At 28.3% G+C, this 25,527-nt stretch overlaps 8 protein-coding genes across 13 annotated transcripts in view; 4 read left to right on the top strand and 4 right to left on the bottom strand.

Moving 5' to 3' along the window:
- The window catches only part of LOC109605890 (tubulin polymerization-promoting protein homolog), a 166,181-nt gene that overhangs the window by 30,868 nt on the left and 109,786 nt on the right, over positions 1 to 25,527 (bottom strand). The gene's annotated exons all lie outside the window — the stretch shown is intronic.
- Positions 90 to 4,933, top strand: LOC109603343 (protein disulfide-isomerase TMX3). 2 transcript variants are annotated; one of them, XM_020019828.2, is made up of 7 exons: positions 90 to 279; positions 330 to 585; positions 643 to 971; positions 1,123 to 1,331; positions 1,383 to 1,565; positions 3,121 to 3,316; positions 3,408 to 4,933. In XM_020019828.2, exons 1-7 carry the CDS (start codon positions 249 to 251, stop codon positions 3,428 to 3,430), a joined length of 1,227 nt encoding a protein of 408 aa, XP_019875387.1. In that variant the 5' UTR covers positions 90 to 248; the 3' UTR covers positions 3,431 to 4,933. The 2 variants fall into 2 exon arrangements, with proteins under 2 accessions (XP_019875387.1, XP_019875386.1); XM_020019827.2 differs by having other exon boundaries at positions 92 to 279; positions 1,123 to 1,565.
- Positions 7,497 to 8,186, bottom strand: LOC109603341 (programmed cell death protein 5). Its single transcript, XM_020019825.2, has 3 exons — positions 8,012 to 8,186; positions 7,850 to 7,958; positions 7,497 to 7,793 (listed from the first exon to the last, which is right to left on the bottom strand). Exons 1-3 carry the CDS (start codon positions 8,075 to 8,077, stop codon positions 7,576 to 7,578), a joined length of 393 nt encoding a protein of 130 aa, XP_019875384.1. The 5' UTR covers positions 8,078 to 8,186; the 3' UTR covers positions 7,497 to 7,575.
- On the top strand, positions 8,318 to 10,823 carry LOC109603340 (GPI mannosyltransferase 4). Its single transcript, XM_020019824.2, has 4 exons — positions 8,318 to 8,531; positions 8,590 to 8,726; positions 8,780 to 9,719; positions 9,931 to 10,823. The coding sequence occupies exons 2-4, from the start codon at positions 8,600 to 8,602 to the stop codon at positions 10,790 to 10,792; spliced, it is 1,929 nt and encodes a 642-aa protein (XP_019875383.2). The 5' UTR covers positions 8,318 to 8,531; positions 8,590 to 8,599; the 3' UTR covers positions 10,793 to 10,823.
- Positions 12,697 to 14,899, bottom strand: LOC109603342 (transmembrane protein 104 homolog). The gene is made up of 3 exons (XM_020019826.2): positions 14,758 to 14,899; positions 14,491 to 14,700; positions 12,697 to 14,298 (listed from the first exon to the last, which is right to left on the bottom strand). The coding sequence occupies exons 1-3, from the start codon at positions 14,785 to 14,787 to the stop codon at positions 13,120 to 13,122; spliced, it is 1,419 nt and encodes a 472-aa protein (XP_019875385.1). The 5' UTR covers positions 14,788 to 14,899; the 3' UTR covers positions 12,697 to 13,119.
- On the top strand, positions 15,075 to 17,770 carry LOC109606649 (exocyst complex component 2). Its single transcript, XM_020023180.2, has one exon. The coding sequence runs from the start codon at positions 15,195 to 15,197 to the stop codon at positions 17,694 to 17,696; it is 2,502 nt and encodes an 833-aa protein (XP_019878739.2). The 5' UTR covers positions 15,075 to 15,194; the 3' UTR covers positions 17,697 to 17,770.
- Positions 17,922 to 18,556, bottom strand: LOC109606650 (DNA-binding protein SMUBP-2). Its single transcript, XM_020023181.2, has one exon. The coding sequence runs from the start codon at positions 18,442 to 18,444 to the stop codon at positions 18,037 to 18,039; it is 408 nt and encodes a 135-aa protein (XP_019878740.1). The 5' UTR covers positions 18,445 to 18,556; the 3' UTR covers positions 17,922 to 18,036.
- Positions 18,715 to 25,527, top strand: part of LOC109603335 (uncharacterized) — a 52,811-nt gene continuing 45,998 nt past the window's right edge. For all 3 annotated transcript variants that reach the window (XM_049962415.1, XM_049962416.1, XM_049962413.1), the window contains exon 1: positions 18,715 to 19,071. In XM_049962415.1, the coding sequence (XP_049818372.1) occupies positions 18,975 to 19,071 (97 nt within the window). In that variant the 5' untranslated portion in view covers positions 18,715 to 18,974. The remainder of the gene's footprint in view (positions 19,072 to 25,527) is intronic.

Here is a 25,527-nt window from a genome sequence, read left to right as displayed (position 1 = left end):
TTTCAAAATAAAAATTCGATGAACCTTTTTATCCAGTGAAAATTAATAGTTAGAAAAAGATAGGTATATAGATATTTTAACTTCTTATTAGTTGTCATTGTAAACACAAACGTATAGTAAATAAACAATCGTTTATATATGTTTTTAAATTAAGTAATGTATGAATGCAATCAATAATTTCTTAATATGATTAGGTTCGACTAAATTTATTTGTGTAACCTGGTCTACATGGTCGCGTCAATTTAAACATGAAGTGCTTACATTTTATTGCTTTTACAGGTAATATTAACAATATAAAACGTAAAATATGCTCATAGTTATTTTTTTAGCATTATTCGCATGTTTATCTGCATCTAGAGTACTTGAATTAAGTGATAAATTTTCCGAAATTCGTAAAGACGGAGGTTATTGGTTAGTTAAGTTTTATGCACCGTGGTGTGGTCACTGCAAAAGACTAGAACCAATATGGTTAAATGTTGCACAAACGCTTTACAGGACCAATATAAGGGTAGGAAAGATTGACTGCACCCGTTTTCCTACTATTGCAAATGAATTTGCTATTTCTGGTTACCCAACAATAAAATTGTAATAATCCTACAAGTAATTAATTTTAAAATGCATTAATAATGTGTGTTATTACAGCATAAAACCTAATGATGACATTACTTATAATGGTGATAAAACAAAAGAAGACATCATTAACTTTGCTATCAGAATGGCTGGACCTCCAGTACAAGAGGTTACAAGGGCAGAGAGCTTAGCAAACCTTAAAAATATGAACCAGTTATTCTTTATGTATGTTGGTTACCAGGAAGGCCCCTTGTGGGATGCATTTTTTGAAGTAGCCTCAAAAATGCAACAACATGCCTTCTTTTACACAGCAAGTAATGAAATTGCTAAACAACATGTTGACATTGAAGAATTGCCAGCTGTATTCGTACATAAGGAAAATGTGCATTTTTTTAATCCAAGTATGTTTAATTTGTGCGTGTTCTTCATTTGTAATCTTAAAATTGCTCAAAATTGGACAGGAGAATTCAAGATATAACTTAGACAAATAATAGCTAACTTGATTCATCATCCTAAGATTTACTAAGTTAATTGTAATAATATTATTTACAGTTGAACATGGAAATGGACTGCAGGAAGCTAACCACTTAAATAAAACAATGTTCAAATGGATAAACGAAGAAAGATTTGAAATATTCCCGAAGGTTACCAGAGGGAACATACATCAGTTAATTGAAACCAAGAAATATCTAGTTTTGGCAGTTGTAGAAGAAAATGTTTTACATGAACTGTCTGCTGAAATGTTAGAATTTAGGAACATGGTAGAGAGTCTGATCAGGAAGAAAAAGGATAAGTACCATAAAAACTTTCAGTTTGGTTGGATAGGAAGTCCAGCATTGGCAAACACAATTGCAATGCAAGTTTTGCCTTTACCCCATTTAATAGTGTTAAACTCAACAACCAATCATCATCATATTCCAGAAGATGATCCCACTGAACTGACTGTTGAAGCAATAGACATTTTTTTGGAGCGAATATACAACCAAACAATTCCTGTAAGTATTTAATATATGCTTAACACATGCATAAGCCTAAAGAAAGATTTAATGTTTGGCTTGAAATGAGGCTCTAGAACATTTATTGATTCCTGGATTATACGAAAAATTTGCTTAGACATTTTAAATTTTATTTAAACTTATAAAAAAATATTTCATAATGTATTCATTCAATAATAGCTTTATTAAAATTAATTACTGTACATTCTTTCTACCACTATTCATTTTGCACTTATAATTTCTACTTAAATTAAATCATAAATAAAATAAATTTGAAATGAGGGTCACAGAAATAGCACACTTTTGAAAAATATATACATATTAGTTAAATAATCTGTTCATAACTTTAAACTTTAATGATCATATCTCATGGAAAGGAACACCTAACCAAAACATTTCATTTCCTCCACCATGATTCGAAATTTTTGTAGAGTATCTGGGATCCAAACTTTTATTAGGAGGACTATGAACTTATTTTTTACAATCTTATACCATTCAACATCTCTTCATGACTCCAAAGTACCCTTCGTTAAAATTCTCGAGGGTAATTGATACAATTTTTTGAGAACTTTCAGCCTTGTTTGAAAATTCTTTTTTGGCACCAATGATTTCTTTTCTGAAATAGAATAGCACTATTTCTTTCTTTTCACTGAAAGAGAATTTATTGTATTGTTAAATATCTACACAAAATATAAATATATTTGAATGTGCTATTTTTTTGGTTAATCAGACTAACAAATGCATTAAGTAATATCTCCCACGTTTTACATGTTTTGCTATTTCTTTGATCACCACTGTATTTATTTATCTAAATTAAGCACTATTGGTAATTAACAATGACGCATCATTCCAAACGATAACATTAATATAATCATTTTTATTTTATTTAAGAAATGATATATTACATAATTTTTACTAAGTATTTTTCTCGCGATTATGATACCATTTTTTTATGAGAATACCCATAATTACCACTCTGGACACTGCAATTTTTATCTTGGATAATATGAAGATTATCCTGTTTTATGATATTGGATAACAAAAAAAATATATAAATTATTGATAAGGGATAGTATTTTTCTCGTGATTATGATACCATTTTTTTATGAAAATACCCATAATTACCACTCTGGACACTGCAATTTTTATCTTGGATAATATGAAGATTATCCTGTTTTATGATATTGGATAATAAAAAAAATATAATTTATTGATAAGGGATAGTATTTTTCTCGTGATTATGATACCATTTTTTTATGAGAATACCCATAATTACTACTCTGGACACTGCAATTTTTATCTCAGATAATATGAAGATTGTCCTGTTTTATGATATTGAATAACAAAAAAAATATAATTTATTGATAAGGGATAGTATTTTTCTCGTGATTATGATACCATTTTTTTATGAGAATACCCATAATTACCACTCTGGACACTGCAATTTTTATCTCGGATAATATGAAGATTATCCTGTTTTATTACATTGGATAACAAAAGAAATTAAATTATTTATAAAGGACAATATATTGAATATTTTTTTAAATTATTACAGGCGTATGGTGGGAATGGATTTTTGGTTAATTTGTACAGAACATATTTTGAAGCCAGCACTGCTATCATCAACATGTGGACCGGTAATCCCGTATTAACAACTGTACTATTTGGATTACCCATGGGTTTTCTGTCACTCATAATGTACTCCATATGTTGCGCAGATATATTGGATGCTGAGGAGGAAGATGATGAAGGTAAAACATGAAAAGCTTTTTCTATTTAATTATATAACGAATTCCTTATCTCACAATTTATAAAAAATTATGTGTGTTATTTTTGTTGCAGATCAACACGAAAAAAGGGATTAAACTTTAGAAACGACGGTTCTAGTCAAATCAAAGTACTTGCATTGTATAATGCTTTTAAATGATACTATTATTAGTTATAGACACACCTGTACAGGATAGCTTTTCAAATTAGATAATTAAAAGATTTTTCATTTTAATTAATTTTAATTGCTACTCTGTACCCATATGTTAAATATTTTTAAAGGAACTAGTCCGTAAATTATTTTATGTTCCTAATAAATTTAAATGTGCAGTATTTTAAATGTACGTCTGTCAGTGTATTCTTGGTCAAAAGTATTGAATAGCGTTAAAATTATTTGGAAACAATTTATATATCTTTAACAACTAGTAGAAACAATTTTTTTAATTTAAATATTTCAAAATTTAAACTAAATATTTTATAAAATTTATTTTTAATGAACTCTTTAAGTTTGATTGAAACACTAGAAATTTCAAACTATTGTTGTGAATTATAGCAAAAATAGTATCAAATATACAGTTTATATTTTGTGATAGTTATATTTAATATTTTTGACTGTTCAGTATTTGTATTTTTTGTAAAATATAAACCTAGCAAATCAGTTATTAATTGTGTGTGACTGTATTAGATTACAATAATGTATTATTTGGGTGTTTTATCTATGTGATTTTAATTAAAATATTTAATTATTGCTCTACAAGGATTGAGTCAAATCAAAATTCAAAGGACTGTGGTACTATTTAGAAAATTGTGAGTTACAAAGCAAATCTTCTATTAACATTAATTAACATTACCAATAGACAATTTCTAAAAATATTCTGATACGTTTATCTGTCATATTTTATGTAAAATTATACAGTTGGATAAGTAGATATCAGCATATTAAATCTAGCAATATCTCAAAAACTTTGTCTGTGATTTTTCATTATTTGTTTGAAACAATTAAATATATTACTAATTAACACATAAAACCAAAAACATTCATAATTCTTGAAGACTATTTTTAGAAATTTATTATATCATTTCGTATGATGATTTGTATGTGCCAGTAATTTAAAGTTTCTAAACAAAGGATTTGTTGGAGTAATTTAACTTAATTAGTTCCAATTGATTGTATTGTCACAACAATCCTAGTGTTAAATCCTTATCACTTTAAAATAAACAGAGTTTAACCATTAGACATCAAATTTATGCAATGTTTTTTGACTTATTTATTATGTTTTATATGTTAATGATTAATTTTAAAATTACAAATTTATACCAAAGAACGAAAGAAAGGAAGAACTTGACGAATTATTTTTGACTTACTTAGTTACTTTTAACCCAATGTAGTTTCGTAAATTGTTCTCTTTGTTTATAATTATAATGCCACGTTACTAGCCTTGTGAGCCGACATTTACATATTAAGATGTAAATAGTTCATATACGGGTAATTTTTTCTTTGATAAGTATTTCAAAATTGATATACAGTACCATTGTAAAGTAATTGTGAATATATATGTTTTGCTAATTTGTCTTTGTTTAAAATAAAGTGATTATTAATAAATATTTATTTTTATTAACTTTATTTAATCTTAGATGAGATGTTGAATCCGTCATAATTACAGTTATACGACCACTAATCATATATAATCCTTTATTTTTTTAAGAATACGACTGCAAATTCCATTTTAAATATGTATTTAACGCTGACGACTACTCAGATGAGTTAGGTGAGGCACTTCTAAGATGAATTGGAACATCCCCATAGCATAATTCAACTACCACCATGTTTCACTGTGGATAAAACAAACCTTTTGCACAGTTTTGTTCCTGTAGAATGTTTGATATAAACAGAACCAATATTTTTTTTTCCAAATTAAATTTGGACTTGTCATTCATCCCCGTTATTATGTGGTCCAGTGAATGTGATCCAAAGCAAGTCAAAATTGGGATTTTTACATTTTTAGTAGAAACCAAGGTTGTCTTTGCAAGTGTACAGTCATCTTCCCACAATCCTTGAATTAATTTCAGCAAGCTCCATTTTCTCTGCGATGGCTTTAATTTCCAATTATCGATTTTCTTTCAAGTTTTTCGAACTCAGACATATTTTTATACCCACTTTTATTTAATAATAGACAACTGAAAATGTCTTATAATCGAAAGTTACAAAGCCGAATGAAATTACTGTATAACCGAACTTTTAGCAATGATCTGAAGTGTTAAATACATTCGTCCTTCCGTTTACGATCGAGAATTTACAATTATCACAGATTATAAATAATTAACAACACTAAGTAATGTTAAAATTTTGACCTAAGGTGGTAAATTAAACCACAATGGAGAGAAGCTTTTAGTATTTGAAAATAATCAAATTCAATATTTAATCAACAAACAAAAACTAGACAATAATAAAATTTCAATGTTTTGATTTCCGAAGATCTTGAATATTAAGTTAACTTCATAAACAAATTAAAAATAAATATATATTTTTTAATTAGCTAAACAAATATTCTACTGCATCCAATCGTTCACCATTTTCGACCCCTTGTAAAAAAATTATTTGGAACTAACACAAATTCAAAATTATTTAAAATGAAATGAATGAAGTATTTTTGAAGTGCAAACTTCTTTAGTCGCGTTGGGCACTTTTTGGTAGGAGAAAATCCTATGGATTCGCGTCATCAACATGCTCATGGCTGAAGCATGCGCAGTGTGTTGTGCGCCTTAGACACTTTTTGAATGGGTGAAATCTTGGGCGTTCACGTCACCGACATGCTTATAGCATTACATCTGTATCTTACAAGTGAAATTGAATGGATTTAGTGAAAAGTTCAATGTGTATATACTGTGCATTGTTGAAATAGTCTTTTTGTTTAATTATTATTTGAATTGTTTAATTGAAGAATCATTTATATTTTGTCATGAAATTTCAAATTTTCATACTAAAAGTTCTAAGTTTTCACTTCTATCGGCTTTATAACTACCAATTTTAATTTTTTTAATTCTAATCTTAATATAATCAAAATATAAAAACAAGAGAGATAAGATTTTGAATATACAAATAATGTAAGAGTGAAGTAAGAAATAGAAATGATAATACAAGGACAATACCTAGGTCAAGTCTACAATTCAAATAAAAATAATCATATAAAGGTCCTTAACATCAGATTTCTCCTATCCTACTTCATCCTTTTCTGAAGTCATTTTCTGTTTTACTGTTTATACGGGAATTTAATTGAAATTCAGATTAAGAACAAACTAACTATATTTACAAATAAATAATAAGGAAAACAGATAAAAACTATAAATCAACTGAAACTAATAACAGATTAAAATTAATTTAAATATGGGTAATTTTACGAATATTTAAACGACTTTAATTAATGACTAATAGACTGTAAATAATTCAGCAAACAAGAAATTTAACAAAACCCTAGTTTAAACTCTCCCTTGAGATACAGAAAGTCACCTACAACGGTACTTCAACCAATGAAATAAACTAAACAAAAGTTGAAATTTAATATAAAACTCATATTGCTTGTTTGTCATATTGTCAGTTATATTCTATTTTAAAAGAATAAAAACACAAAAATGTATTTTTTAATATTTACGTTTTACCAATAATAGAGAGCGTATTGTTTTATACAGAGTTCAACTTTTGATTTAATATTAATTAATATTAAATAATAATATTTAATATTATTTACTGGCTAATGGGAAATACAATAATGAATAAATTATTTTGTTAGTCATGGTTTTTATTTTTAAAGGTTTGTGAAGATATTTGGTGTACAAGAGGTTTTTGTGATTGCAGACTAAATTTACATGACAAATGCACTCTTTTAAGTTGTATGTTTCTGTTCAATATATAATGTGCCTCGACAAACTCAAACATCACAAGTTGGCAGTGGCATATACAGACTTTATTAGTTTTACTTTCAATGATTGCCTATTCTCTATGTTGATATATTTCATACATTATTATAATAATAATTAAAAGACAAAACTTTACAACAGTTTTAATACTCATTCAAGAAGTTAGTGAATGTGTATTAGTAAATAAAAATAATATTTCATGAACAAACATAATGAAGTCTTGGACAAGGTTTCAAAACAAAAATGATGTTCTCATGAATTGTTTAATTAAATAATAATATTTGAATATAAATTGTGTTTATTGTGAAGTTAAAATTGATTCTTGCACTTAGAAATCTAATTCATCATCTGAATCCAAAGCAGCTCTTCTTCTGTCAAACTTTACAGACGTTTTGTTCTGAGGCAACTGTGAGTTGACATTTTCGAGTATATTTATTAACTCAGTTTCACCAATTTTAGTACAGATCTGACCAGTTTGTGCCATTCGAACAATCATGTTCTCTACCATTTTTCCTTTTTCAGGTTTTGTTAGCATAAGAGTGTTTACTAAAACAATTTTACATTATTTATAGTTATATTAATACTATTCAGTCGATACTCACAACGTGCCCTTGCGGCTTGATCCATAATTTGTATCAAAATTGAATTCTTAGCTTCTTCTTGTGCTTTTGCTTGTTCCTCTTTCGCCTTTTGGGCACTACCGGCATCCCCCTAAAGTTGTAATTTTGGCATATTAAACAAAAAATTAATAATTAAAATTTTACCTTATACTGTGACTGCATTTGAGCGAGTCTTTGTTTACGGATTTCTTCCAGTTCTGGATCTGCCATTTTTAATGATTTTCAACAATGTATAAAAATGTACAACTAGTTACAGACTAAAATGTGACCATTTGTTAAAGGTGCAATAAATAGAATGGACGTCAAAGGTTAGAATATACTAAATCAAAGACTAGGCAACTGAGATTACAGGGTGTTATACGAGTGGTGAATCATTTTACTGACCACAAACTATTGATTCTTGTTAACAATTTATTACAAAAGTTGAATTAAACAATGACAACATGTATATATTAACGAATTTTTGTTTTAACAACAAATTTTGTGCTGGCGGAAGAGGTTATGTACTAAACAATCGATATCAAATATAAGAAGTATTATAATAATTATATCAAAATGTAATCTTAGATCATATCAGATCTAGGTAAACTTACAAAATATATTAAGATTCACTAGTTTTTCTACTATTGTAATATATAAGTATTTTAAATTTCCTAATTATAAGGTTTGTATGTCAAATTAATAATATAGTATAATTTATTACTTGTTTAATTCCTTTTTAGCATTACTAAAATGTCATTTAATAAATACTCTACAAGTTACTGGTTACTTGTGCTCCTGCGAATCATTTTAGTATTTATCCCACAATTAGGATACATACATCCTGATGAATACTTTCAGTCTGTTGAAGTTATAGCTGGTAAGTTAGTAATTTTTATAAAAACCTTGTTATAAAATTACTTTTATTTGTAGGCAAAACATTTGATGTACAGAATAATCCACCATGGGAATTTAACACAAATAAGCCAATTAGAAGTGCAACAATAATATATTTTACAATTGGTCTCTCATATCAAGTACTAAAACTTTTTAATTATTTCTTATCAAATTATTTCGATTTGAATATGATTACACCATATTGGTTATTAGTTTTTCCAAGATTATTGATATGTCTCCTCTCTTTTCTTGTTGACTACTCCCTTTACAAGATTTGCGTTAATAATAATGAGAAATATAAAACTAAGCTTTTGGTATTAGCAAGTTCATATGTCATGATTATTTATGGCACAAGGACGTTTTCCAATACAATAGAACTGATTTTATTGTCTATCTTGATGTACTTTGTTTGTGATAGTTTAACATTCTCAAATATTTTAATAAAAAAGAAGGAATATTTACATTATCGCTATGAGAATAGTCAAAATGTGGTAGAAAGGGCAAAATTTCACAAATTAAAGCTCTACTTGGAACACGATACATTCCACAATGCTTTTTATATAAGCACTATAACAGTACTGGGTTTCTTTAACAGGCCTACTTTTCTAGCTTTTGCATTATTTCCAGTATTTTTTTGGCTGTACCGAGGAATAGGCAGCAAATGTGTCCTGTCAGTACATTTCCATCTCAGAATTATGGTTCTTGCCATTTGTTCCATTCCAACATTCCTCATTGTTATTTTAATTGACTCATTTTTTTATGGCTATATTACTTGGGGAGAGATTGGAATGTTGGATATCTCAATAAACAGTTTTGTTTTTGCCCCCTTGAATTTCTTGAAGTACAACATGGATCCAGAAAATCTGTCAATACATGGATTACATCCAAAGTACTTGCATATTGTTGCCAATATTCCTGTATTGTACAATGTATTAGGAATATGTGCCATTGTGTCCCTGTTCAAATATGCATACATGTAAGTACAATTTTAATAACTGTCTTCAAATAATTAATTGTGAATTTCCAACAATTATATGTGACTATATCTTAATTATTATTTTTGTTTGTATCTGTATATTATTCATATAATTGTTGTGAATTATTTTTAAGTCAATACTTGTTAATGGTACTTATATACCCTAATTTACCACAGATTTAATAATAATATGTCTGTCTGTCTTTTTTAGGATTTATAGAAGGAAACTTCATCTTCTACCTTCAGTGAAAAGTATAAAAGGAGTGATGACCCTTTCCTGGCTGGCTCCAGTTATTATTTTATCATTCTTTCCACACCAAGAGCCAAGATTTTTAGTACCAATTATTCTACCCTTGTCTTATTTACATGGCAACACAATTCTAAATGAACCACACAATGTTATAACAGAAATTGACAAAAACATGGTAAAACCAACAATCATCCCAAAACCTGATAGCAACACTATATTTAAAATTTGGGTGTTTGCTAATTTGATTTTGGGTTTATTTTATGGGTTTATCCATCAAGGAGGTATTTTCCCAGCTACGTCTTTTATATATAAAGATTTGAAGAGAGTTAGCATAACGACTGAATATCATATTGTAACTAGTCATATTTATTCATTACCTGAATCATTCCTCGTTCAAAAACCTACCGGTAAAATCTACAAAGTGGGGAAAAAATCCTTCACTTACAATCGCCGAGTTTATCTTGAATCACACGGTTCAGAAGACTTGGAACAGCTTTATCAAAAAATTAAAAATATTAGAGCAAATTTAGATCATCTTAGTACTATAAAACCAAAGAAAAAGTTTAAATTATTTTTGTTAATTTCTAGTAGTTTAACTGATGAAATTACACAAATTTTTAGACGAAGTAACGAACTGTTTCTCTATGAAATAAAAACTTTTTATCCACACTTTAGTAGTGAAGCCGTCCCTAATTTATGGACGTATTGTTTAGATACTCTTTCATCTTTATATTCTAGTGAGTGTAAACCTTTGCCTTTTGTTGAATATTTTAAAAAGGTATATTCACAATTTGGATTGTCATTATTTGAAATACTTGTGTAATATGACCAATGAAATAAATTTTATTACCACACATATTTCATATTATTTATAACAATTGCCATATATCCAAAAAACTAACAAACAGCATTTTAATAAGAATCAGAATTTTGCTGATTATCTTGACACGACGAATTATTTATTCTTTTGAAAGATAAATATGTATTTTTATTCCTGGCGCAATACATCCTAAGAAGGATGTTATTTGGATCGTTAAATTAATTTATTTATTTTGCATTTATGGCGAATGCGCACCACTGGAGCTTTTAAACATCTAATTTTTAGACATGTGAATATAATAAAATTCTTATTGTCTTAACAACTGTTTTTAAGTTATATACAGTTGTGTAAAATAAATAAAAATTCAATTTCGAGTTACAAGAAAGTGACTATTCACTCCATAATCTGCTGATTATTTAAAACGTATATTTGTGTTTAGTTTTAAAAATGTCTCATCAATTCCCAAAGTCATTTAAATTTTGGTGGATGCGCATCATGTCTTTAAACTACAAAGTTTGTAGTAGATTTATAGAAATAAAATAAAACTTTATTTTAGTTTATTCAATATTCCCTTCTAAGATAATTCCCAAAATATATTAACAAATAAAAAAATAAAACTTTTTTTTGTTTAGTCAATATTTCATTTTATTAATAAGCTCCTTATATGCAGATAGTGATTCACCATTTGCCTAAATTTTTAATGAATAAGTTATGCGAATAACTTGATATATATTATAAAACTTGTATTTTACCAGAAAATTTATTTATACACTACTCACTGGATCGGAAAATGGGTATATATTTATTTTTAAGAGCTCCCTGATTATCTTAACTGCTGTATACAGGTGTGTAGTTGAATTTCATATTTATTTTCCTTTAATAAAAATTCAATTTCGAGTCACAAAAAACTGACTATTCACTCCATAATCTGCTGATTATTTAAAACATATATTTGTGTTTAGTTTTAAAAATGTCCCATCTGCATCAATTTCCCAAGTCGTTTAAATTTTGATGGATGCGCTCTCAAGTCTTTAAACTACAAAGAATGTTCTAGAGAAGGCGGTCCATACTAAGATATTCGCTAAATATATTAATAAATAAAAAAATTTACAAAAAAAAGCTAAAACTTTATTTTCGTAACCTGAGTAAATTTATCTTTTTATTAATAAGCTCCTTATATGTACACGGTGATTCACCTAACTTATCCGTTAGAAATTTATGGAAAACTGGAGAACTATTGAGTTGAGATTTCTTATAGCAATTATAACTTATTATTATTATTATATTACTTTTTCAAAAATATACAGGATTCCTGAGGAACTATAAGTGAAATTTTGTTCAAAATAAATTAGAAAAATGAATTAAATTATAAATATAATTTAAAAATTTTGAATCAATAAATTTTTCCGCTCTGTCTAAATTTCTAATGAATAAGTTAGTTGAATCACTATATATATTTTAAAACTTTTGTACTTTTACCAGAAAATTTATTTATATACTTACTGCTTAAATTATTTATTATATTTTGTTATTCGCATCTTCAACTTCTAACTAGACTGTTTTAGACTATCTCTGGTGAGATGTTGATATGGATTAGTCATTTACTTCATCTGTTATTTCAAAATTAAGCTCACTAGACTTACAGAGTTCTAAAAAATTTGTTGGTAATTTTGCTGGAGACCTCGAGTTACTGCCGATGAAATTTCGAAGCGTAATTTAAGCTTCAGTTTTACTGGATCGAATGAGAAATATTGGAGATATATTTATTTTGTTGTGCTCCCTAATTATCTTAAAGAAATAAAATAGTGCAAATTTGAGCTTCATTTTAGGTTTTAATGAAATAAATTATAATAATGAAAAAATAGGTTGATTCAAGTTTAATATAACAAATAAGAAGAGTAGATTTTTTTAATAATTTTACTCACACAAAAATTATAAAACATACATCTTATCAATCACACTTTATCAAAAATATTTTGGGATTAAACTATGAGGGAAATAAACTTATTATATACATTATATATAAAAATAATATCCACAGTCTTTTATATGTTGCAATTAAAACAGAAAAATAAATTCATGAATGTCAAGCATTAATTTTTTGACATTTTCGTACCAATAGGGGAATATTTTTTTTTTAAATACTTGGTTTAACAATAAGTGTGGTCTTGGATAGTACTTTGATGAATGATACACTCCATAACTATCTTGTGGCAAGAACACTTAATGTAACCCAGCATTTATTATCTATTTAAAATAACTATATGTCTTAATACACCCAATCAATCTCAAAAATGAGAAAAATTAGGTGCGCAATTCGCAAAAACAATCTATTCTTTAAAAAATATATCGACTGATACAAATATAATACAAACCACAGCCCAACAAATAATAAATATAAACCAAAAAGAATTTCTAAATGGACTAGCATATTTGTGGTTGCTATACCCAAAGTCTCTGTAACATTGTCGTCTTGCATAAAAAACTAGTGCTGCAGGTATAACATATTGTACTATAACACCTGCGTACGTACCAGTAATTTCTACCAAACGCTTAAGATTATGAGTACAAAGTGCGACTATAACAGGTGGAACTACCGCTAATGTCGGAAATATTATTCTTTTAACAAATATATTGTGCTCTTCATGACCATTACGTCTCAGTACGAGGTTTTTTAAATTACTTTGTAGAGTTATAGCAATGATAGGAAAACTTGTTGACATTGGGAATAATGGGAAAGCAACAAGGAAGAAACCGATAATTTTCATCAAAAAGTTGGAATCCCCTGATTGTATAAAGTTCAAAGAATATAAGTCGTCAACAGTTTCAAACGCAAATGCCCCAGTAATTGAAAGTAATAAGTAAAACAAACAAATAATTATAAAATCGTAGCCTATTTTTCTTGTTAAATTAGCCTTATTAGATATAGGTGCAATTAAACCTGGCAGTGAGTGATGGCACATAAAACTGTAAACACTTGATCCAGCTAATGCTGGTACCTCACTTAAATTTATCAATTTAGGATGTCCTTGGGGACCATATTTAATAAGTCTTACAATAGCCAAAGTAACCATTATTATAAAAGCACACCATCTAATACTGATTGTAAAAATCTGCAGATATTTCGTTTTTTGTACGTTGAAATATGTAAATGGGCCTATAATTATTGTGAACAATCCCACAAAAATTCTGTACATATCCATTCTGGTAATATTATACTCATCCCAACATTTAATACTGTAATCCTCAGTGTCATTACTTTTACAACTGAGGTTCACAATTGTTTTACCTGAAGCAGCCGCATATATCGCCAAGTCTCCATATAAATAAATACATAGTGACAAAAAGAACAGGAGATGACCAAATTTATTTAAATATAAAGATGCAATTTCTCCCAACTCAACATTTGTATTCAGATGAAAAAATCTCTGACGTCTGCCACCCAGAATTGCTGTTTCTTCTGTGCTGTTTTCTTGGTCTGATGAAGAATCAATTGGCACTTCACTCTCCTAAAAGAATATTAATATTAAAATTATTCGGGATTTTTCTGATGATTAAAAATCAATTATTTGCCTCTCAACTCTCCTGATGAAACTAATAACATTAACCCAATATATTTTGGCAAATTACTATTAATTAGCAACAACTTCACTCATTAAATTCTAAGTCATTAAATGTATTACATGAAAAATCAAACTTACATCTATTTTATGTGACTGTATCCTCTTCCATTGTATTGTTGCATTTGCCGAAGCTACACTCTCTATTACAAACGTAGCAGTTATGAAACTAACGCAAGCCAACAGGATTAAAAGAATCGAACTGAACAACCATCCAGCCCCCGCAAAAGCAGCAGGTAAAGTCAGGGCTCCGGTTCCGACAATAAGATTAAATACATATACAAGTCCCACCTAAAAGAAGTTGTTATTAATTAAACTATTTATAAGTATTATTAATTTAAAAATTACCAGAAGTGGATATTGATCCAACTGAGGCATTTTAGTTTGTTAATTCGGCAAATTATTTTACATTTTGTGCTTCGTTGACGTTTCTGTTTTGACGTCTTAGTGCTGTTGACAAAGCATTGTTCTTTACATAGACTATCTTTATCTGTTAGATATGCCATGATTCATTGATGATTGTATTAAACATGAATAACTCTATTTGATATTCTGGGTATTTTAATTAATTATATCACAAAACTAGATAAATATCTAAAGGAATTTGAAGCTAAATTTACATTAAAAACAGCAACAGTACATTCGATGTAACCTCCAATGACAGATCAGATACATATAATTTTTGACAAATAAACAAACCCAATTTACGGTTGTTTTCCACCTGTCATAAATTGTGGGTGTTTTAACAGTTTTTCGTATGTTATGTAGACAACAAATAAATCTCTATGGCACCCCCAGTTGTTAATGGAATTTCTCCAAATGAGGGATTTCCGGGTACACGAGTAGTAATCAGAGGCGAAAACTTCGGGAAGAAGTCAACAGACCTAGTAGGACTTACAATTTGCGGTGTTAATTGTCTTTTATCAGCAGAATGGGTATCCGAAAACAAAATAATCACTTTATCCGGCCCAATTGTTGGAAAAGGGGATGTTATTGTCACCACAAGAATGGGCGGTGTTGGAACATCTGATGTCCAATTTAATGGACTACAATTGACGACAGTTGGGCCCATGAAAGAGGTGTCTGTGTGGGTTGAAGAAACTCCCATTTACACCTGGGAGAGGCCAAACAGCTGTGGCACTCAAGATCCTCTCGGTTTGTTAGTTGAAGAAAGTGAACCAACGATATCCAAGAAAGATTTCGAATTACACTTCCCAGGAAAGTGTGGAGACTTTACGAGCAAGGACTTCTCCCCAGCATGGTTTTTACTTGAAAATTATCAACTTACATCTTTTGAAGACTTAAAGGCCGGATTACAATTTTTACAAAGAAGGGTGAAAGATCAAAAGAATGAGAGATTGTCCTTTTTAAAAAATAATGTGTCACCTATTGTAAATCAAATTGATACCTTGATACAACTCAAACAGGCTTATGAAAGTGACAAATTTACTGACCCAACTGTTAAATTAAAAAAGGCAATTCAGGACTCTGAAACTAAAACCAAAGATTTATTTAAAAATGTATTGGATGGGTGGAGTAAGGCTGAAGAAAGCAGAAATGCCCTCAACATTCTTTCCAGATTTAAGTTTTTATTTTATCTACCAGCTGCAATTGAGAAAAATATGAAAAAGGGACATTATGAAATTATTATCAATGACTATATTAGAGTGAAGAACCTGTTTGGGAAAACACAAATTCCAATTTTTAAATCAGCCCTAAAGGAAATTGAAAGCTGCATTGAGAAGTTGCAAAATAAACTATATTTAGATCTTCAAAATTATCCAATTAATCTTGCTAAGCAGAAACAAATCATAAGATATTTAGTACTTTTGGATTCTCCTCAGGATGCCGCATGGATTGCTATTAAAAGCAGATATGTGTATATTAATAATGAAATAACAACTCTCTTTGATCAATATTATAATATATCATATGAAGACAATATTGCAACTATGTCATTTGTTGGAGATGTTTGTGGGCACATTTTGGACACTTTCGCAGACTTATGGAATATGGGCCAATCATATTTTTCTGGAGAACTGAATGTGAAACATAAAGAGGAACAAGTTGGTGAATTTAAGCAGATGGTTAAGGGAATAATTGAAAATTTTTGTAAGTCTGTTGAGAAAATATTACTGAATCAAGAGAATGGCATATCAAATATTAAAACTCCAGAGGGAAACATTGTCACTTATGTTCCAGAAATCCTCCAAAATATAAGATCAGTATATTTATTATTTGTTCGATTAAGTTTACCACAAGAATGTTTGGATTTACTTTTAAATTTGTTGACGAATCTAAAAATCCATTGTATCAGAGTGCTGTTTAAGTTTAGTATTGAGAAAATAATGGATATTAATGAAGATTGGTCAATAAAATTCAGTGAAACCTATTATGGAATAACAAATTTTCCTTTGCAATTCTGCAAAGTGGTGCAAGAGATCAGTGAAACAATAAGAATGTCTATATTCAGTGATCAAAGTGAGAATTCAGTTTTACAAAATCAAACTGCAATCAATTCATTTAATGAAGAGTTTGAAACAATGCTAAGAACTTCAGAAACTGTTCTAACTGGCTTTCTAGAAGATAATGAGGATACAAATGATGTTTCTGTAAATTTGCCACCACTAGAAAAAAGATGCTTACTTACTTTATCTAATTGTTTATACCTAAAGAATATTGTATTAAATACTTTACAAAATGATGTGAATTATGGATTCCCAACACCTACAGAGGCCATAAGTAATGCAAAATATGGCTTATTAGAACTGGAGCAACTAATCCTCAATAAATATTTAGAGTTGAAAAGTGTCCCAATTATAAACATAATTCAGGAATCCTTATATTTTGAAACATTAAACTGGGATACAACTATGAAAGTCACAGATATTAGGCCGTACATAGTGAACTGTATAAATAGCTTCATTCAAATTCACGCAGAAGTCACCACCATTTCTAACGACCTCCTACAAACCGTTTTACCCCAAGTAGCTGAATTTGTGTCCAGGGAGCTGTGTAAAATAATCGCCAGTATTGAGAAGTTCAACAATTTTGGAGCTTTACAAACATATACAGATATATGTTTACTGAGGAAGTTTTTAAGTGGTTTTCCCGCATCTAAAGCAGAGTTTTACCTTGAAGAAGCTCTGGATAATATTATATCTCATTTAAATGAGCCAATCACCATTGATATCGAAAATATATTGAAGAGATGTCAAGGGAGGATGAGGTTGCAGTTTAGCTGCATCTCTTGTAATATTTCACAACAAAAAGATGTGTATTCATAATTTATAGAAATATATATATATATTTACATAAACATAATTATAATAGTTTTGTTTAATATAGTCATTTAAATATCTAGTTTTGTTTTATTTAAAATTTAAACAGACATATTGGATATCTTTAATATTGATTCAATAAATCAATTAATAATCTCTCTTTTAACATTCACTATCTGCATCTTTGTGATTCAACTGACAATTGTATAATGGTGTAATAATAAAATAAAGGGAGTATTAAATCACTTTATTGACTTTAATCTCAACAGTAATTAAATATTGGAGATAAATAAAATAGGCTTAAGTATCTTAGTTTTTAATTATTAAATATAAATTATAATACACTTTACTTCTTTTTGCCTTTACTTGTGAAACCTTGTTTAGATTTTCGCTCTTGTTGCATTTGTTTCAACTTCATGGACAATTTGGTATGTGCCTGTTCGTGCTTTTCATTGGTTAATCTCGACTCAGGATGGAGGAACTTTCTTTTCTCATCCCTCCTGACTGCTTCACCACATCCGTGGATTTCAGGCAGGGCATGTGATGTACAAAATCTGCTGTTGCAATATTTGCAGTCTATGGCAAAATCATTTGTGCGTTTTTTACAATTATGAAAAGCACACGTGTCGTCGACTTTCTTAACTTTAGTTAACATATCGTCGAGGTTATTCGAATGTGTTGCTTCTTTTAGGTCCTTTTCTTTATTTTTTAATTTTGACTCCGTTGTTGTGGTTTTTGTAATCGTTGCTGACATGGTTCCTAATTAGTTAGAAGTACAATGTAATGTTACTTTTTCTATGTTGAGAACGCAGAATATATATGTTTTGGTAATTCACAGATGTTATATGTTATTTTATGTTTCAGACAGATACAAGTTTTTTGAGGTTATATGTAGCTGTGCCGCACTCTATTAACGCACACGGGAAATGATGCAGAGTGTGTAGTAGGAAACCTTACATCGTTATTCTAATATTAATAAAATTCAAACAAAGGCGCTGAAGTTATACGACTGTTATGAAATAATCTGTCAAAAACCCTGCTTCGATAAATGTCATTTTAAACGCAAAAATAGTGGATTGATGTTGGTCTTGGGGACATCGGTAGATGTTCACGCCGTCTTAGGTGGTTCGGTGGCCGTGCAAGTATTATGCCAGTGTAAAATGTGACCGCACAAGAAAAACTCGACAAAAGCAAAGTTTTACGATCAATACAACAAAATAAAAGTGTATTTATGAAATTCAATGATCGTTAGTGCATGTTTTGTGCAGTGACAGTTTATGAATTATGGAAACACCATGGAAATTGTTAAGTTTATGCCTGGGGCTGTTGCTGTTTCAATTATGCAATGGATTTCCCATTAATTCGGAGAGTACTCCTTCAGGTGAGTCACACGCACTGTTACCTCGCCTACTATCACTTTCATGGACAATCTAGTTGGATTAATGCTATACAACAATTTTAATTAAATAACATAAAAATAATTGGAAACATTTGAAGTAACTTTAATTTAGTGACGTTTAGTTAAATATTTACATAATATGTTCTATTCAAGGATATATACAAACGTTAAGTTTACTGAAAAATATGTTTCAAAATATTGCTGGTTGTGTATCCCATTTGTAGAGTATCTTAGATAAAGTTTAAGGAATAGAATTACGTGTTTGTGTTCTTTCTTAATTAATATTTTTTCCATAAAATACCAATTTCAGATTATTTAATTATGAAATAGGTGTAGGAAATTTTAAAAAATATATTTTTTCCAAATAAAATTTTCAATCAATTTTTTAACGGACAACCACGGAGAATTAACAACGCAAAAATACACATAAACGATACAAAACAGTTACAGTTTATATATAATTAACAGTATTATAGATAACTTATGTGGGCATAATATAATCTATTCAAAAAATATTTGATAACGAGAATACATACATCTTGCCATAAGCTATGTTTTGCATTTCCTGGTATTACTTAACTAGGCACTGTTAGATAAATGAAAATATTTTTTTATTTAATTTTTGTTAATCACTTTTTAAATTATAACAACTATATTATATTACTTTTCTTAATTATTATTTACTTATTCAAATTTAGGGGTTAAAAAATTGGTTGTAGTGGTGTCAAGAGATTACTATCCTAATGTGTCCTATATCATGCCCAGGAAAGCAATCCCAAACAAAAATATTTACTTCACCGTGTTTCACAGTTTTTGTAGTGTATCTGAGATCCAAACTTTTATTAGGAGTATTTTTTATCATATGATCCTATTCTATTGACACGGATTCATCACACTTCGCCAAAACTTTTGAGGATAATTAATACATATCTATGTAAGCTTCTAGTCTAGTTTGAATAATCTTTTTTCATAGCAATGATTTCTTTAATGAAATATTGTTGTTTGACGTCAGATTCTTCTACTAGACACACTTGTATTGTATGACTCAACTAATTCATTTTTTATTTGTCTAGAAGACGAGTAAGGATATTGTTTACTTTTTTTTTTTCATTAGTCTGTTACTAAAACAAGTTGTTTTTTTATTAGGACATTTTCTTATTGTATTTTCAATTGTGTGTGTTGTTCCACATTTGTTAATAAGCATTGTAAAACATTTTTCTAAAGCATCTTAAGTTATCATCAATATTTAGACCATGATGTTTCATGTTAATTATTTTTTCCCACTTCTGTGGACTGAAATATCCCTTTCTTCTCACTAAAAGTGAATTTATTCAATAACTATATTAAGAATAAATTTTTACTATTAAGAGTATTGTTAAATAATGAAGGTCAGAGAAATAGCACTAAATGTAAAATCAAACATTCTTTAAGATGTTTTATAAAAGGATTTAATTCAAATTATATTCAGTTAGTATAAAAAATATATTTCAATATTTTACTTATTTTTATTTGCTGAAATATTACTTTAAACAAATAAATAGTCTGATTTGGTTGGTCAAATAGCACATTCAAATGTATTTACGCTTTGTGTATATATTTAATAATATTCTTAATAGTTAGTATTTATTTTTAGTATGACATTATTTTGTCAAATAAATTCAATTCCAGTGAGAAGAAAGAAACATCTCTCCAGAAAAGATGAACATAATAATTAACATGAAATATCAAGTTTTAAATATTGCTGATAACTCTAATATCTTATGATGCTTCTGAAAATTGATTTACAATGCTTATTAACGAATATCAAACGATATACTCTATTGAAATTAGAATAAACAAAAAAACAACACCTTTTATTGACAGAGCAATTGAAAAAATCAGTAATCGACATTTTTTCTTGTTCTCTATATAAATTAAAAATTAATCAATTGGGTCTTTCAATTTCAGTATGTCTAGTATAATTATCAGACGTCGACTGAATTTACACGGATATATTTCAGTAAAGAAACCATTGGTATCGAAAAAGAAAATTCGAACAAGATTAAAGATTTTCAAAAATATTTTAATTATCCTACAGACTTTTGACAAAGCGTACTTGAAGATATGAATCTAGGTTAAATAGAACAAGATTAGATGATAAAAAATACATTAACCGTCTTCCTAATAAAAGTTTGGATTTCAGATTCAATATAAAATCTTTGAAATACAGTGAGGGAAAAGTTTTGCAAAAAATTCTTAGTAAAATGGACTGTTTCGAAGACATATGTATAGAAAAATCATGAGAGATGTACTGGAACTATTTTCCAAGGATAATTTACCAATTATATAGATTTTTTATGCAGCTTCTAGTTCAAGTTTTGTGAATTCAGTTGACGTCAGATTCTTCTTCTAGACACACTGATATTGTATGACTCGACTACTTCATTTTTTATTTGCCTAGAAGACAAGAAAGGATGTCGTTTACTTATTTTATTCATAAGTCTGTCAATAAAACAAGTTGTTTTTTATTGGGACATTTTCTTACTGTATTTTCAATAGTGTGTGTTGTTCCACATTTGTTAATAAGCATTGTAAAACATTTTTCGAAAGCATCTTAAGTTAATAGTGTTATCAGCAATATTTAGACCATGATGTTTCATGTTAATTATTTTTTCCCACTTCTGTGGACTGAAGTATCCCTTTCTTCTCACTGAAAGTGAATTTCAACTTCAGTGTGTCGAGTGTAATTATCAGAGGTCGACTGAATGAATGAACATAACATATATTAATTATCCTACAGAATTTTGACAAAGCGTACTTGAAGATATGAATCTATGTTAAATAGAACAAAATTAGATGGTAAAAAATACATTAACCGTCTTCCTAATAAACGTTTGGATCTCAGATTCAATACAAAATCTTTGAAATACAATAAAGGAAAAGTTTTGCAAAAAATTCTTAGTAAAATGGACTGTTTCGAATACATATGAATAGAGATAACATGAGAGATGTACTGGAACCATTTTCCAAGGATAATTTACCAGTTACATAGATTTTTATGCATTATAATGATACGAAACATGCATTAAAAGTTGTTCAACGTTGGTTAAATAGTGAAATTATTAAGATTCTCTATTGTCCAGCGTAAAGTCCGGATCTAAATACAATTGAAAACTTAAGGAATGACATGTAGTCTCGATTAAAATACCAAAGGGCATCAAAGTTAGAGAAATTGCTGCTATTAATTTAAGAGTCGTGAATTTCATTTTATAAAGGTATAGAATATTGAAATATATTTATTATATTGAATGGGCAATATTTGAATTAAATCATCATGATTTTAAATTTTGTGCCATTTCTCTGGCCACCACTTTATATAATTTTACTTTTTAAAAACTGGAACACCCGATTCCTAGTCAATTATAGTAAACAAATCGCACTTATATGCATAAATATATTGTAAATTTGTCTCGCATTTGAATAAGTCAGGTGTCATAGACGTTTCGCACTCGAAAATAAAAAATTCACACAATTAACTATTGTGACCTCGGAGTTCCATACTTAAGTGAAACATAATAATTAATTTGTGCAATTTCAAGGCAAACTTTGCTCTGTAGCATTATGCATTCGTGCATATGAGTCTATTTGAACTCTGGTACTGAAATAGCTTAACGGCGTTCTTCGTTTCTGTCCAGGTTACCGTTCGTTGAAATTAAATGTCCAGAGTAAATTTGTTTATGTCCTTGGCGTTTATTTGTTATTTCAGAAACAATGCGGAGCAGTGGGGATGGGTATATTGCACAAAATTTAAAATATTTTGTAAGACATGTCATAAAGAGATTTAATTCAAATTTTGTCTAGTCCTTATAAAAAATATATTTCAATATTCTATACTGTTTTTTGCTGTTTTTGTTACACATCTTATAAACGTCGGAGATGTTACTTTAGATACATGTGTTAAGTCTGATTTGGTTGGCCAGAGAAGTAGCACATTCAAATGTATTTAATTTTTGTCAATTTAATAATATTCTTAAAAGTTTTAAAAGTAGTTAAAAAAATAAAGTATTTTCTTACAAAGAAAACATTATTATGTTATTAATAGATGTAAAAACTGTCTTAATTTTATACAGAATTGCTTAAGAAGATATAAAACTGTTTTAATTTTATATAGAATTGATTAAAAAGTTATAAAACTGTCTTAATTTTATACAGAATTGCTTAAGAAGTTATAAAATTGTCTTAATTTTATACAAAATTAATTAAGAAGTTATAAAATTGTCTTAATTTTATATAGAATTGATTAAGAAGTTATAAAACTATCTTAATTTTATATAGAATTGATTAAGAAGTTATAAAAGTGCCTTAATTTTATACACAATTGCTTAAGAAGTTATAACACTGCCTTAATTTTATACAGAATTGATTAAGAAGTTATAAAACTGTCTTAATTTTATACAGAATTGATTAAGAAGTTGCAAAACTGTCTTAATTTTATATAAAATTGCTTAAATAATTATAAAAGTGTCTTAATTTTATACAGAATTAATTAAGAAGTTATAAAACTGTCTTAATTTTATACAGAATTGCTTAAGAAGTTATAAAACTGTCTTAATTTTATACACAATTGCTTAAAAAATTATAAAACTGTCTTAATTTTATACAGAATTGATTAAAAAGTTATAAAACTGTCTTAATTTTTATACAGAATTGCTTAAGAAGTTATAAAACTGTCTTAATTTTATACAGAATTGTTTAAGAAGGAAGTTATAAAATTGTCTTAATTTTATACAAAATTAATTAAGAAGTTATAAAACTGTCTTAATTTTATACAGAATTGATTAAGAAGTTATAAAACTGTCTTAATTTTATATAGAATTGCTTAAGAGGTTATAAAACTGTCTTAATTTTGTACAAAATTAATTAAGAAGTTATAAAACTGTCTTAATTTTATACAAAATTAATTAAGAAGTTATAAAACTGTCTTAATTTTATACAAAATTAATTAAGAAGTTATAAAACTGTCATAATTTTAAATAGTATTAATCAAGAAGTATGAAACTGTCGTAATTTTTATACAGAATTAATAAGTATTAGTACTGTCTCAATTTTATATAGAATTATTTAAAAAGTTATACAGAATTGTTTAAGAAATTTCAAAACTATCTTAATTTTATACAAAATTGCTTAATATGGGGCTTTAATAAGTCGTATATCCATCATTGGCATTTGTGGAGCTTGAACTACTTCTTCCTATAACATAATTGTGGTAACAATACTCGAAGTTTCTGAAGAGTCTCTGGAGGTGGTACGTGATTCGTAAGCCTTCTTTGTAGCATGTCCCAAGTATGCTCGATGGGATTGAGGTTTGGAGAGTATGGTGGTAAAGCCAAATGAGGGATTTCCTGCAAATTTCGAATTGTATCTCTATTTTTTCGAGTATTATAGTCTAGAACAAAAAAAAATGGTCCTCAAAGGCGACTTAAAATTTAACAATTATTTCGTCAGTTTGTTGATATCACCTGTCAATTATTAATACCGTTCCTAATTAACATTAGGATTGTGTGCTATTTCTCTGCTCACCACTGTATGTACTATTGTTGTTGAAAATGGGACAAAGCAAAATAAAATTTCATTGAATTTAGCAAATTCGAATTTGTGTGCAAAAATACATGTAGTAACTCATCAGACATCATCGCACCAGTGGATTCGATGAGTGGTTACAGTTCTACATATGTGCATTATATTATTATAGGAATAAACTTTAGTATAACAGTAAAACGATAATGTTGTAACAGTTAAAAAAAAATAAAATAGGTATTTTAATTAACATTTGTCAATTTTATCGGTTGGATAAAACGTTGACGGATCTGTGTCTGAGGGTCAAGCTTACGAATCGACGCAAATAGAAAGGAATAATGAGAAACCAATACTTTTTCCAGGATTTCTGACCTTTTATTTACGAGTTCCACTTTCATTCTATTTATATTTTATGAAATATAAATTTTATTTCAAAATAATATGTTGCGAATATTCTTACGACACTTAAAATATCTTATTCAATATTGTCAGTGATTATCAATACTAAATTGGGAACATTTCGTTTTGTTAACCTGTCAGATATATTAATATTAACGTCAATAGAATGAATGACGAGAGTTATTTATGATTCGATCCGTACATAGAACGATATTGGATGATATTACTCATATTAATTAATAACACAAAGGACTTTTTACATATATAAACAAATAGTGGATAATAAATAATTAACAATATGCCCAGCACGTCTCTGAGCACTCGATCCATTTTAATGAGTCTGAAATTGCTGATACTATATAAACATTTAGATTTAGATACATTTATAAAGTGTAAGGTTGTGTTTAACATCATTTAAACCATCACATTTGGCAAATAAAATTATTTTTCTCCTTCACATTTCACGAAAATATTTAGAGCTGT

This window comes from Aethina tumida, chromosome 2 (genome assembly GCF_024364675.1).
Source record: "Aethina tumida isolate Nest 87 chromosome 2, icAetTumi1.1, whole genome shotgun sequence".
NCBI lineage: Eukaryota > Metazoa > Arthropoda > Insecta > Coleoptera > Nitidulidae > Aethina > Aethina tumida.
The sequence above is the reverse complement of the archived record's forward strand: the minus strand, read 5'-3'. Positions and strand labels throughout refer to the sequence as shown.